The 14,813-nt window shown below is 40.3% G+C and overlaps 1 protein-coding gene across 7 annotated transcripts in view; it reads left to right on the forward strand.

Annotated features, from left to right (window-relative positions):
* The window catches only part of RAPGEF4 (Rap guanine nucleotide exchange factor 4), an 87,219-nt gene extending 77,191 nt beyond the window's left edge, over nt 1-10,028 (forward strand). For all 7 annotated transcript variants that reach the window (XM_054970904.1, XM_054970905.1, XM_054970907.1 and 4 more), the window contains 5 exons: nt 1,179-1,229; nt 1,849-1,936; nt 2,333-2,397; nt 8,259-8,313; nt 8,812-10,028. In XM_054970904.1, the coding sequence (XP_054826879.1) occupies nt 1,179-1,229; nt 1,849-1,936; nt 2,333-2,397; nt 8,259-8,313; nt 8,812-8,939 (387 nt within the window). In that variant the 3' untranslated portion in view covers nt 8,940-10,028. The remainder of the gene's footprint in view (nt 1-1,178; nt 1,230-1,848; nt 1,937-2,332; nt 2,398-8,258; nt 8,314-8,811) is intronic.
* Nucleotides 10,029-14,813: the final 4,785 nt, after the last annotated feature.

The raw sequence follows: 14,813 nt of genomic DNA on the forward strand, positions 1-14,813 counted from the left end.
AATTTATGCTCCTGTGACGGCATAGCAGTGGAATGCTTGACCTTTTCTCCTTTGATTGGCTGATTCACAGCCACCACATCACAATCTGCTTTTGAAACTCCTCTCAGAGCCAAGCTACAAGTGATTAATTACACTTGCCTGGCAAGTGTAATTCGTCACTTGTAGCTTGGCTCTCAGTTTCAAAAGCAGTGTGCCATGTATCATTAGGGACTGGTGGTCAAGAAGAATAAGTCTAACAATGCACTCCTGAACAGAGTTACGTCCTTCTAAGCCCACTGATTTCAGTGGACTTAGAAAAGTGTAACTTGTTTTAGGATTGCACTGTAGAAGCCTTTGGCTACCGGCATTAATATTTCACTAATCATAACCAAGGCAAGAGGGTTAGTGTGCCAATATGGCATACTTGTCCAAGCAGAACTTTAAAATCAGAGAGATCCAGGTTCAAGTTCCTGTTTTGCCCTGATTTTCACTTGGGCGAACATGAGCCAGTCACACTCTCTCGGCCCAGTCTACTCTACAGGCTTGTTGGGAAGACCAACGTAGAGGAGGGCATAAGTGCTGCCTTTTGCTCCTTAGAGAGAGTGGGATAAAAATGCATCGCCCAGTTAGCATTCCTGGCTGCAAAACAAGTATAGAATGTGTGCAGTGGTTTTCTATAAACGATGTAGCCAGATTGCTATGACTGCAGGATTAGTTGGGTATTTTGTTAAATAAAAATGCCATAAAAAGAGAGCACATTTCCACCAGAAAATCTTTTTGGGAGATCCAGACTGTAAAATTGGATTCCTTTGCTGACACGTAACTTACTGAGGACCAAGAAGAAAAACTATCCACACTAGGTATTCCCGTCCCCGTCCCCCCCCTCCCCGCCGGTTGGGATCCAAATCCGCTCCAAGCTTCATGGGTCTCTATTTATAATCTGGTTGCTAGGCGACTTACTGTATTTTTCTTTGCTGCATTGTTACAAACAGGGTGGCAAAGGAACAGTCTTTTCCATCTCGAGGCTGTGTGGAAGGAGCTGTGTTGACAATTAAGCCTGCCCTTGCATGTGGAAGTGGGTGTGCTACACTCGGGAGCGGGGCGGGGGGGGGGGGAGTAGTGTTTAGCTGAAAAAACAAGGGCAAATCAACCTTGACTTGACACAAGATTTCTAATTATTATTATGTTTTTATTGACAGAAACTTCCAAGCAAGTTCAAGAAGATCTATGCAGAGTTTGAAAGCTTAATGGTAAATAGCAACAAGAATCTTACGGATCCGTTCTGTTTCCGAGGGTTTGATCTGAATTGCTCTGTTTTCAACATTTTATGTGTCCTTGTTTGACTTTAAGGAGTTTATGAGCCCATTATAGTGCTGATAAAACAGGCATGTATGACTAATAAATTATGCTCTCAGGGAACCTATTCTGAGTAAATGTGCGCCCTGCTTAAAGTCGATCAGGGAAATTTTGACAACTGTATCGTCCCTTTATATCTCTGCTTGATTGTACATTCTGGCTTTAGATTTTATCATGCATTATTGTTACAGAGTCATGGTTTTACAGCTTTTCAAGGCATGACTCAGCAGAGGCACAAAAGAGAAAAAAAAGAGAGAATTTTCTTCAGATATGCATATTGTTTTTCCACTATACCTGTTGCTTTCCCATTTGATAACACACAGAAATAATGACTTTGTAATTTATGGAGCACAGAACTTATGCAGAATAAACAAACTGATGCTGTTAATTGTGGCTGTCCTTATTTTTAAGAAAGTCTTTTCTGAAAATTGGGCCTCAGGGCCATTGCTGTGTAATAACATTAACAAGTATTGTTTGCAAATACAAGCATCTGAGCAGTTTTTGTTTTCTTAGGACCCTTCAAGAAATCATCGGGCCTACAGACTCACCGTAGCTAAGCTGGAACCTCCCATTATCCCATTTATGCCTTTACTTATAAAAGGTAATGCGTGGAAATTCAGCAAGATGACTGAACAGTAACATGAGAGATAACAAATGGGGCGTTCGGGGTGCAGTCTAAGCTCATGGATATCTATGGGTTCATAAGGATGTATCTTTGCTTAGGGTTGTCCCCTTTTTATAAACTGTACCAGCAGAAAAGAAAAGGGATATTGAATACCTTTAAGTATCACTGTCAGCATTTAATGGTTAAGATGGAGCTGGGGGAAGCTTTCTGCACATCTACAAACAGCATTAAATGTTACTGTTTTTATGTGCAAATGCTGTGTAATTGGGTATCTGAACAGAGAAATTGTGTGCACGTTGTAAGTGTCTTGAATTTAATGCCACGACTTAATTGCTGATAGTTATATGGGCTCTGCTTTTATTTACATTGCAGACATGACATTTACTCATGAAGGAAACAAGACGTTCATCGATAATCTAGTAAACTTTGAAAAAATGGTATGTAGTGTGCATTTTTAAAAAAATCTATTTTAATGCACTATATAAAGGTGAAGACTTAGCTCTCTGTGGTATTCACAACCTGTTGAAATCCGTGGTCGGTTTTGGATATTTAAAAAAAAATAACATACACAGCAAAGCATAGAATGGTTGGAATGTCAACCTTGCATAGCCATCTCTCAGTTCAGAAACTTTTAAAACTGCCTTCCTGCTTTTCACACGAACAGCAGCAAAGAGGCATCTGCAAATTCAGCCCACGGTGTCATGAAGATGGGCGGCTGAGGAGCAGGCGGGGAGCTTTCAGAATCACCATCAGTTCAGAGTTGCAAACAGCCTTGGGTTCCAACACATTTATAACTCTGAGGTTAGAAATGTGCTGATAATTCAATTTTATCCATCCAGGAAAAAAATTTATCCTGGATGGATAAAAGTTCCTGCTTTCCTGCTTCCCTTCCTCTTTCCTGCTTCCCTTCCTCTTTCCTGCTTCCCTTCCTTCCCTTCCTCTTTCCTGCTTCCCTTCCTTCCCTTCCTCTTTCCGCCTTCCCTTCCTTCCCTTCCTCTTTCCGCCTTCCCTTCCTTCCCTTCCTCTTTCCTGCTTCCCTTCCTGTTAGTTTTTTACAGCATCTACAAGTGAAGCCGTCGTAGAATCTCTCATCGCACTATTATTTATCTTTCTGTTATTTATTTTTTTAGTAGCCAATTTCGCTGGCAGGTATTATTTTTGTTTCCAATGGTTAGACAATTATTGATCTCCCCACTTCCTTAGAAAACAGGTTTCCTCGATACCCATCAGTTAAGAGAACGTTTTTTTCGATCTTTTTTTCTTTAAACTGTTTGAGTGAAAATTATCTCAGAATGAGCCTCTAGAGGGCAACATCCTACATACAAGCCAGTATGAACTGTGTCGTGGTCGAGGCACTGTACTGTTTTAACACCCATTTAAAAACTATTTTAATTTAGCAAATGGATTCGATACGGCATGTTGAGCAGACAGCAGCTCTCCCGAAGCCTTTAAGGACTGTCTGCATTTAACAACAGATTCAATAACCTTTGTTTTTTCTTACTGGTGATAAAGATCTTACTGCTCAAGGCCACTTATCACACAATTGAGGTGGTAAATCTGTACCTCCTGTGGAGAGTTAGATGATTAAATACCCTCCATTTAAAGAAACTCCTTGAAAACAAAAAACTAAATGACAGGAGGAAAGGATTCTGGCTTAATCTCTTTCTGACATATCCTTTTTGATGATCAGGGAATAGTTTCCGACCCACCTGCACTCTGAAGTGATGCTGTCTAGGTCTAGGTTGGAATGCCTCTTTTGCTCTTTGGGAGGACTGGCCTTTGATCTTTGCCCAAACCAACTTTGCTTTCATTTTTTACCTGCACTCAGCATTTTCCAAACTTGTTTGCATCACCTCATTTACAGACTCACCCTTCAGTCTAGCGGGTTTTCTTGGGAAATTCTAAGCATTCAAATATCTGGCACTTCTACTGTTAGGGTGATAGACGGATATAATAAGAAGGCAGAGCTCTTCTAAAAGGAGGGATTTGGAGAGGTGTGCATTTCCATGCAAGAGTGAGAAAAACTGCTGAAACATATTTATTTATTTGGTGCCTTTATATGCCACATTCTTGGTTTTAAATCTTAACAATAATTAAAAATAACAACCAGGGACAACTTGATTCAAAAACCAGCGCAAGTACAAGAAATGTTATAAAGATATGCAAAAGCACCCTAAAATGCCAGTAGCCTAATAAATTAAAAACACATTGCATATATTAAAATACTCAGTAGCAAGGACGTATTCAATGTCCTGCAGGACTCAGACACACAGGAGTACTGCCTTTTTCATCTGGACTTACCTATTCCAGTGCTTCAAAGTATCCAGATAACTGCTTCTGCACTCAGCATCAGGCTGTCCATTCTGCTTGGTCCAAGAGACGGGTGCATTGCTGTTGCAGCCAGTAACTCCCATCCTGTGCAGAATTCGGAGCATGTGGGGGGCCGGAGGTGGGCCAAAGAAGTACTTGGGATCAGTGGAGGCCTCCCCAGAGCAATGCTATACTCACAAGTATTCCCAATAGTCTTCTTGTTGGAAGACTGTGATGCACACAGACATAGATGAGCATTCTTTGGAAAACCTTTGCATTGAAGGAAGAGCAACTAGCCTCATTATATACTGTACCTCCCTAAGTATCGCTACTATGGCCCGTGCCAAAGGCAGCCGTGGGCTGTTCCAAGGAGGATCTGCCACACAAACTCTTCCATCCATGGCACGATGGAATAGCACCACCGACCACTGGTTCTTTTGACTGAGATTCTTCATCCTTGAGGTGTGAAATGAGGATTAGGGAATTTGTGCATATTGGTTTTCAGGTTTTATGGATCCGCACAATGAAGTTCACACACTGAACCATATGAGGGGAGGGGGAGAGGGGGGCAAGCATTATTTCTGTTTTGGAACATAAAGATTATGCAAAAACGATGTGACTTTAAAGCCTTAGTCGTTTTTTGTATGGTACATATGAATATTGATAATGTTTTGAAGCCTGGTCGAGGAACGGATTAGGAAATAATGCAGTGGCCTGGTGCCACTATTAGAGGCTGTGCACAGTCTGAACTTGGATAACTGTATGTGGGCATGCTTATAGCAGGCTCAATGCAGTCCTAATCACAGTTCTAAGCCCATTGATTTCATTGGGTTCAGAGGTCAAAGCCCATTGCCTTCAAAGAGTTATATAATTCTGTTTAGGATTGCACAGTCAAAGTAATCATTGTCCTTCATGGTTGATTCTGTTTGATTCATAACAGTTGATTCTATTTTGGATATATCCAAATTTAGGATGATACAGCTTTCCAGTAACAGAGTTCAAAAGCACAAACCAACGCTAAATTGAGAGATCCAGCATTACAACAGTTTTGCTTCCTGGTACTTTCATGCCACCTGTTATTTTCATTTTCTCAAAATCTAGCACCATTTTTTCCCCTTTACTCTTACAGCAAAGAATTATAGTAATAGAAAGCTATTCTATATAGTAAGAAAGTATATAGTAAGAAAGCTATTCTATATAGTAATAGAAAGCTATTATATTTTATATTCTTATAAAATAAAAAACAATCAACTCTAAAGTAGAATTACTTAAGAGAAGGGACTGTGCGATCAATAACCCAGGGCTTACCACTCCAGATTTTTGCTCAGCTTAGCTTCTTAACTACAGGTTTCCCCCTTCCTTACCCACAGTATTGTTTGATGGTTATTACTCTTCCTTTTAAAAACGGTTTCCCTATAGATTTTCAGACCCATCACAAAAATGATCTGGAAAAACACAGGACCTACTCAAATTAAAACTGGGAAAGTAATGACCAGTAAAAGATACTCTGTGTAAGGGAGAGGAAAACCTGATTAAAAAGCCAAACTGTTGTGAAAACCCAGTACTGAAAAGCCCCAGAGGGCATCAGCTATGTGATGGACATGTGAAACTTACGAGATCATAAATTAACTTCTTGTTTTTACTAATATCAAGGAACATTGGGATTTTTTCTCTGTAGAGGAAGGTCAAAATTATGGAACCATCATATTCTATTTCTAGTTATTTGATACAGAATGGTTTTCAGAATATTTATGTTGACACAGGAATTTTTTTAAAAAAACAATTCAGTACTGAGCAACTTGAGAGTATTGTTGTATAAAAAAGGATTAAGCAAATTCATCAAGATAAATCTAAACAGCCATGAAACTCCTAGTGTATTTCCGGATACCAGATTCTGAGAACAAGAAAAGGCGAAGCTCATCACGGCTTTTTGCCTTCCCTGTGAGCTTCTGGGAGCCTTTGTTTAGCCACAGTTCAAAACAAAATGCTGAATATTTAGGTGGACCTTGGGCTGAGCCTGCAAGGGAAAATCTTATGTCCAATGCTGCTGTACAAGGCCTCTAAGAGCTGGTTTATCTGTATAGGAAAGCCGTGTGGTATAGTCCTGGACTTCAAAATGCAAGTAGGACAGCAAGGATTGAAACCTCCAGTAATTTCCATAGGCAGAAGAGATTTCCTTCCACAAAGCACAGCTTTCTCACCTCCTCCTCTTGCTGCTGCAGTTCAAAGTTCCCCCTATAATGTCCTGTCTAGGAGACAGGGTACCAGCAAGAAAAGCATGAGGGGGAGTTAGAGGCAGAGGGGAAATCATCCTCTCTTCTGCCTGCAGGAATATTTAAGTGGATCTAAGTCCGTTATGTTTACATGTTCCTGCACATTCTACATATGGACAGGAGCACAGCAGGGAAGATACAAGGCTAAAACCTTTCCTGATATGTTAGTTTTCCAAGTGCAGGACAATTTTAACTTGTAGCCATTGTTGGTTATAATGTGTGTGTGTAAAGTGCTGTCAAGTCACAGCTGACTTGCAGTGACTCTGTAGGGTTTTCAAGGCAAGAGACATTCAGGAGTGGTTTGCCTTTTCCTGCCTCCATGTAGTGACCCTGGACTTCCTTGGTGTTCTCCTAGCCAAATCCTAACCACCAGGGCCAATCTTGCTTAGCTTCCAAGATCTGATGAGATCAGGCTAGTCTGGAGATGAGGCTAGCCAGGTCAAGGCGTGTGTGTGTGTACACACATATACTTACATTCATATGTATATGAATGTGTGTATACGTATACACACATCTCTCTATATAAAGACAAGTGTCCTGACTGACTCATCAACGCCCAGCCCAAACCCCTGGACCTAGAAACATGAAATTTGGGGAGAACATTCCTTTCATGATGTAAACTCCCACTAAAATGGGATTTTAAGAAATTCACCCCCTAAGAGGTTAAAAAAGGATAAAATGTGTTTCCCCAAAGGGATACGGCTTCCCTGTGTGGCTGGCAGGCTCCTGCCTACTTGTACCCCCCTCCCCCCCAGATTGGTCAGCTGTGGAACTCTGTGTTCTGAGGTAAAAATCAGGTAAAGGAAACTGCAGACAGTTGAAGAAAGGTGGTACAAGACTCCTGAATAGGGATTTTATTTAAAAGTCAGTATGGCAACTGAGTTTTTAAATGTTCATGTGAAGATGGTGCACAACCTTTCTAGGGGCCATTTCGATGCAAGCCTCTCACATGAACCTGCCACATGAAGTGGCCACCACACCTCCCTCAGTCTAACTCCACCTCACACCTCTCGCAGGCATCACCTTTTACTGCCCCCAAGAAGCCTCCTGGCAGACATTGTGCAGACACCAATGCTAAAAGGAGGAAGCAACTTAGAGATGTGGCAAAGAAATATGCACATCATACTCCTGCAGTGCACCGAGCAGCGGTGGCCAAGTACCACCAAGATCACCCTGAGGTGCATAGAGCAGCAGAGTCTCTCTATGAGCAAAGCAATCCTGGAAGACGAGTAGAGAGGCACTCACTTCCATGGAAGGTCAAGGATTACTCAGGCATGGCATATGATATTGATGTGGCTTATGAGGCATTTGTGGCTACCATGACCCACAAATGCAAGTACTGCAATGCCCTCAAGTGGAAGGAGGAGACCCTCGGCATGTGTTGCAACAATGGCAAGGTGCAGCTTCCACTCTTCAAACCTCTGCCCCAGCTTCTCTACAGCCTGGTAATGGGCAGCCACCTCAACCATGTCCATTTCGTGGACCGTGTACGGAAGTACAATGGCTGCTTCAGCATGACATCATTTGAGACCAAACAGGTACTATAAGATGGCTTCATGGCGACCTTCAAAGTTCATGGACAGGTGTATCAGCAAAAAAATGTTACATGCCCATAAGTATTATATCTGGATTTAAAGTAGTTAAATACCATAGCAAAGCATGGGTATCAAGCTAGTAATTATATATATCTAATTATTACTATTTTTACCTTTTAGCGCATGATTTCCAACACTGTCAGAACAGTGAAATTCTGTCGAAGCCAGCCTTTCAGTAAGTATTGTAACATCTACATTATCTCGACTCAAATGCGCCATTTTTTTCTAATGCCATGGGACTAGTCTGCTTCCTTTGACATCAATTTTTGACTGGGTCTTTTTAGGAGAAAAAAAACTTGTACAATTTTGAGACATTATAGATCCATTGTGAATGTTATCTGAGTTATTAAAATAATGTATAAAGTTTCTCCATATGACATGTTTCTGTATTATATTATTTTATATTAATATAGAATATTGTTGCACATTATTCTGTATTTCATAATTCAGTTTTATTGCCAGGTGGCTGTATGTTTTATACCAGTCCTATTGCATTGTTTTTAATTCTGTCAGTAATCTTGAGCCTGGACAAGAAAGGCTGATTATGAATGAAGTATATATATTAAAAAATGAAACAAGTGATTTTGCTAGTGGTGACAAGAAAGTTGTATATTCTGCACAGATTTCAGTTTGACTAAAAATACCAAAGGCGCGTTCATTTCTGTTTCATTAGACCCTGATGCATCTCTGGCAAATAAGAACCATCAGGATGTCCGAAGTTACATACGGCAATTAAATGTGATTGACAACCAGAGGACTTTATCACAGATGTCTCATCGCCTAGAACCACGCCGTGCTTAAACGTTTCCAGTGGCAACGCCTCCTTTTTCTTCAGTCCAAGGTCATTTCTTAAGAACGACACCTTTTCGCTGCTACTGCACTGCCACTACAAATGTAAGCAACAACAGATTCCAAATGTCCTAGGTAATTGATGCACAATGCACCTGCCATTGGAGAAATGACAAAGGAGATGAAAGGGGTCACTTGTCACTGGATTTGGGAGGGTCCTCGTGTTGTAGACGCTTAGTTAATTTTGAAACATTACTAAAAGTCTTGTACTTAATAGAAATCCTTTTAAAAGGTGGGGAGGGGGGACAAGACTCTAGAAGGAAACGGTAAAATAGTTGGTAAATTATGAACCTAAAATTTCTGCTATTTCCAAGAAATGTATAGATGGGTTCTCTTAACTAACAACAGAAATTGCAGTATTTTCTCCTCCATTATCAGTTCAAGGCCAGATTCTGCCATGGTTTTGCATGTTTAGCCCACATGAGCACCATGTCAAAAATAAGTAACGGCATAAAGTAGATATAGTAACATATTGCCATGGCTTTAGTACTGAGGGATAGTTAAACCCATTCCCTGCAACAGAAGTATATTTTTAAAAATCATCTCTTAAATGCATTTGCCTTACTACAGGAAGGCATCATGGCCACTTAAAAGACCTAGAATTTATCAGGGTTTCTTCTATTTAGGTGCCTATTGTTTACATTTCACTTCTCTTAGGGTTTTTTTTTAGCTGCCAGTCAGGACTATACAAAATAGCAGTTCAAAAGGAATGAGGTTTTCAGAAAATAGCATTAAAAGTAGCAAAAAAAAAGTACACAAAAAACCTTCAGTGAGAGCACAATCTGCACAAATAATTTCAGGGTAATATTTTCTGGACAATGAAACTTTCAATATCAGCAACTCTTGTAACTCTTGACTAAGTCTAATTTTAGCAAACGTTTTGCACTTTGATGAAGGTGGCCTACAGAAAAGTTAACACTCATCCTGTGTTAAAGAGTTATTTGTTTATGTATTTGTTGACGTGCCATAATAATAATTTTTATCTGTTTTTTATTTAGCATGTAATTGAAGTACAATTTGATCTACATTTCACAGGCAGGAGAAAGTGTATTGTATGTTTTATGTAAATAAAATGCACTATTAAATGTAATTGTCAAGGGAAGTGTGTTTACTGTACTTTATTAAAAATGCAAGCATCTGTAATTTGTACTTTGACCTCTGTTAATCTATTACTATAGATACTGCCTTTTTCCTAATGGTGACTGCAACTGAACTTTGCTTAAGCACTCAGATTTTCTCTCTCTTAGTGACTTCATTAATATCTGCGAGTGCAGAAATATTTAAACAGAAGAAGAGGTGGCTGTACTGCTCGGATGAGCAGGTATCCAGGATGTAAATCCCTTTCTTGCAAGGTACAAAAGTACCAAAAAATTATGTAATAATTAAATAAAAATTGGTTTCTCAGCCAAAACAAATAAAGGCTACAAGTGCAAAATATGCACATCTGCTCAGTGTCAAGTGGATATAAGGGAGAATCGGAGGGATAAACAAGGGGAGAATACTGTCTCTTCCCAAATGACAGCCTAGCTCATATTGCCGTTCCTTAAAATTATTTTAAAATGTAATCCAGTCCACAGTTTGAATTTAAACTAACACTAAAATTGGAATAGAACTACTATTGTTGGACTAGGATTTCTTGACTGATTAGAAGTGGGGGTGAGGCAATTCCCTCAGAATTTGTAGGAATCATGAATTTGCTTGTTCCAGACTATAAAACGGGAGTTGAGTCTGTTGGTTACCTTCCCATTTTAGGATGGACGTGCCTTTGCAAGACACTCACGTTTTGCACAGTTAAAACAGAACCATAGTTAAGAAAAAATGTAATCTTGATACTTTTCAGTGATAATCTCCAAGGATGTCTGTGTTCCCTCCCTAATGGTATTAATTGTGGTGGCATGAATAATCGGGGAACGCAGCTGGTGTGCAGGAATTTATAAATGATCAAACTAATGCTGCTTTTGAAACAACAGTATTCTCCTCAATGCCACTCAAGCCACCCCCCATGGTCTCGAAGGAGCTAGATGTTGATGATAAAATAAACAGCTCAAATTAACACTTATGACAATTGATATCCTTCTCATTAGATTTCATGTCAACATCCACCATCAAGGGAGGGGACAATTTACATCTCTTAAAGCAAATTTGTGTGTGTGTTTTAAATGCACAGAGGGCTTGTTGGAACTTATGGTTTTGCTGTCATTGCGAGAAGTGGGAACTTCAGAGAAAATATCAACAAGAAGCAGAAATGATGAGGTGGAAAGCAACAACACTTCAAAGAGTTCTAAATGCTTCACGTTCTTTATCTTGTAGCAATCAAAGCCATGACTTGGTTCAGCCCTCACATTAAGCCAAGGTCCAGTGGATGGTTGATCATCTGAATGCAAGTCACCCTGTTAACTGTTATTCTGGATGACTCTGGTCAGGCCTGATTCAGATATAGGCATGCACTTAAGAAGTCTTGAGTGTCTAGTTAGCTTTCTTATATCAAATCATTTAACTCCTGGCTAGAGGTACACCACAGATAATGTCTTAGTTTCATTACCGGGTATTGTACACAATTAATACAATTATGGAGTCTCTGCTTCCATTTTTAATCTTTATTATGACAAAATAATTATCAGTATTCTTATTATCAACTCAGTCAACAGAAAATCATACCATCCATTATACTTACATAGATCATTAAAGGAGAGCAATTACATGAGTACCAAAAAAGTATCTTACCCAAAGATATGAAGGTCACAGGCAAGGAGCCTCTTCTAGAAAGAAGCTCTCTATCAGTTTAGCATGTCATGTTTATAGGGTTTCAGAACCTTCCCTTAACAACAGCTGCTTCAAAGACTCCAAATTCTTGGCTGACTTATTATGATTTCATACACCAAACAAGGTTATCCATATTTGAAATATCTTCTTGAAACATATAACAATAGTTAGTTCATTCTTGCTACTTTTTTTGCTAACAAAGTCTATGTAGAATTAGCGATCACAAGTTTCTCATACATCTTAATATTTTTTGGCCCTCTACCCAGGCAACTATCCTTGAATAATATTGCCAGCACCTATGACATTCCTGCCGTTCTCAGATACCCCCTGCACCTGGGCCTTGGTACATTGAGTTAGATGGCTCTTCTGATCTAAGCATGGCAATACACCTGTGTAACTCTATTGTTTTATGCCCCTGTCCAAGGTTATTTTATTCTAAGCTTCTAGACTCCCTTTGCAGGCTATCTAATTATGGGGCCAAGCTAGCCCTGTTTCTGTGTGCATAGGTGTCTTGAATAACTTTCTTGGTCATGTCAGCCTTGTCCAACAAGCAGATCAGGGAGAGACTGAGGGATTTCCTAAATCAAGCTGGAAATCAAGAGGCAAGTATTACTTAATATTTCTATCTCTATGCTCATTCTCACACTTCACATCCAACCACTCCCCCAACCTTCAAAGCCATCCCACAAGTTAGAAGCCAAATCAGTATGCAAGGGCTGTATCCACACATTGGTAAGTATTGCATTGTATTTTCAATGCACAGGAATTTGCAACTGTGTGTCCCTGTGTGAACAAGACAATCTAGGAGGTGAATGATAGCAATGTAATATCTAATGATGTGTGATATCTAATGATATGCAGTGTAATATCTAATGATGTGTGATGTACCACCTCCTGCAGTGTAATATCTAATAATGTACGATGTGCCACCTCCTAAGGAGCTACATGTGACATCAGTGTCCATCTTATCCGAATGCCTAGAGGTCTCAAACAGAAATCAACTAAGAAAATGCCATGGGGAAGCTGTAACTCTAGGGGATAGACAAGTCCAGAAACCAATCAGACGAATATAGGGGAAAAATTGGGCATGCTTAGAATGACCCCACCCAACCCCTCAAAAATGAACTCATAGCATATTTGGAGGAATTCAGCACTCTGGCAGCATAGAGCAGCTATCTGCTCAACCTCCCCCCACCTCTGTGTGCAGAGGAAAGAAGATTTCACTGAAGATATGGTTGATCATTTGCACCCCCCGCCCATTAGCCATCCTTGCTATGCCAGGATATGAATCTTTTAGATAGCTAGGATTATTATTTTTGTAAGACTTAATGATCTCCATCCCAAATCCCTGGAATAAACTGGTGATTCTGCCTTGATCAACATGGGCCAAGATCTTTAGTTTGACCATGAAAGCCCTATACAGCTCGGAACCAGCAACTCTTAAGCTTCTCCCATAAGTACCTACCTCTTCACTCCAGTCATCTTTGGAGGCCCTGCTTCAGGTACCCCTGCCATAGGAGGCTAGATGGGTCCCAGCCCAAGAAAACACCTTCTCAATCATTGCACCAAAGCTTTGGAACTCCCTCCATAGGGAGATTAGTCTCTCCCCTCTTGCTGTCTTCCGCCATAGGGTAAATACTTCTTTGTTCTGCCTAGCATACCCCCAATAATTGTCATTGGTCCCCCTCCCTGTTTTTTGAGTTGTTTGTGTGGTCATATTTATTGAATTGTTTTAATACTATTTTAATATTTTAAATTTAAATTGTTTTAAATTGGTTGTTGTGGATTTTCCGGGCTGTATAGCCATGGTCTTGTCATTGTAGTTCCTGACGTTTCGCCAGCAGCTGTGGCTGGCATCTTCAGAGGTGTAGCACCAAAAGACAGAGATCTCTCAGTGTCACTCAGTGATCTCTGTCTTTTGGTGCTACACCTCTGAAGATGCCAGCCACAGCTGCTGGCGAAACGTCAGGAACTACAATGACAAGACCACGGCTATACAGCCCAGAAAATCCACAACAACCATCGTTCTCCAGCTGTGAAAGCCTTCGACAATATGTTGTTTTAAATTGTTTGTTAGTGTTTGCCACCTTGGGGCCCTGTTTTGAGTGGAAAGGTGGCATTCAAATATTTTAAATAAATGCTTAAATTTTGCCAATGCACTGATATAAAAATGGAATTAACTTAGCTGAGGTCACAAGGAAAAATAAAGATCTTTGCATGTACAGCCTCTCCTCTTGTAAATACACTGAATGGGAAGGTATCAGCACAAACATAACATCGCAGTCCATTGCAATTTGTATCCATGCATACTGTATTGCTCTGATTTTGCCTGTTCTTCAAAGCTGTCAGGATGTAAACTTTCTTGTTCACTCAGGATATTGGATCTCCTCAGCTCCCTATTCCTAGTGCTGAAGGTGTTAGGGAAAGGGAGACTTCAAACTCCAAACCCAGGTATGCAGATTTCTGTCTCCGTGCAATTCTTATGATCAATCAGGGCCAAGCTACAAGTGACGAATGACACAGGTTGGACGCTTGTCAGCTTCCTTCAAGTTTTGATGGGAAATGTAGGCATCCTGGTCTTGCAACTTGGCTCTCCAACTGCTGTCCAATGGACTTTTCAACTGTCACTTGTCCAACATTCCGCCAAGCTGCCTACATTTCCCATCAAAACTTGAGGGAAGCTGACAAGTGTCCAACCTGTGTCATTCATCACTTGTAGTTTGGCCCTCAGTCAGGTTTCCCCCATTTTCCTGCTGCATATGGAAACATCTCAGCATCAAATCTTAGCCAGACACTCAATTGACACAGAAACATGTACCAAATGTCCATATTAATTGACCCTATTTACATGATACATTGTTCATTCAGGAAGGGATAGTTTTTACCTTACAGGTCAGGTCGCCTTATTCACTCCAAATGAAAACTGCTGTATTAGAAGATCCACTCTTGAAGGGAGAGCATCCTGTATCATATGATTTTCTTTTTGCATCCACTCTTAAACACACAGGACACCCACAACCCATAGCCTCGTTTTAACTTTGCATCACTGGTGCATGGTGGATG

This window comes from Eublepharis macularius, chromosome 2 (genome assembly GCF_028583425.1).
Source record: "Eublepharis macularius isolate TG4126 chromosome 2, MPM_Emac_v1.0, whole genome shotgun sequence".
Classification (NCBI taxonomy): domain Eukaryota; kingdom Metazoa; phylum Chordata; class Lepidosauria; order Squamata; family Eublepharidae; genus Eublepharis; species Eublepharis macularius.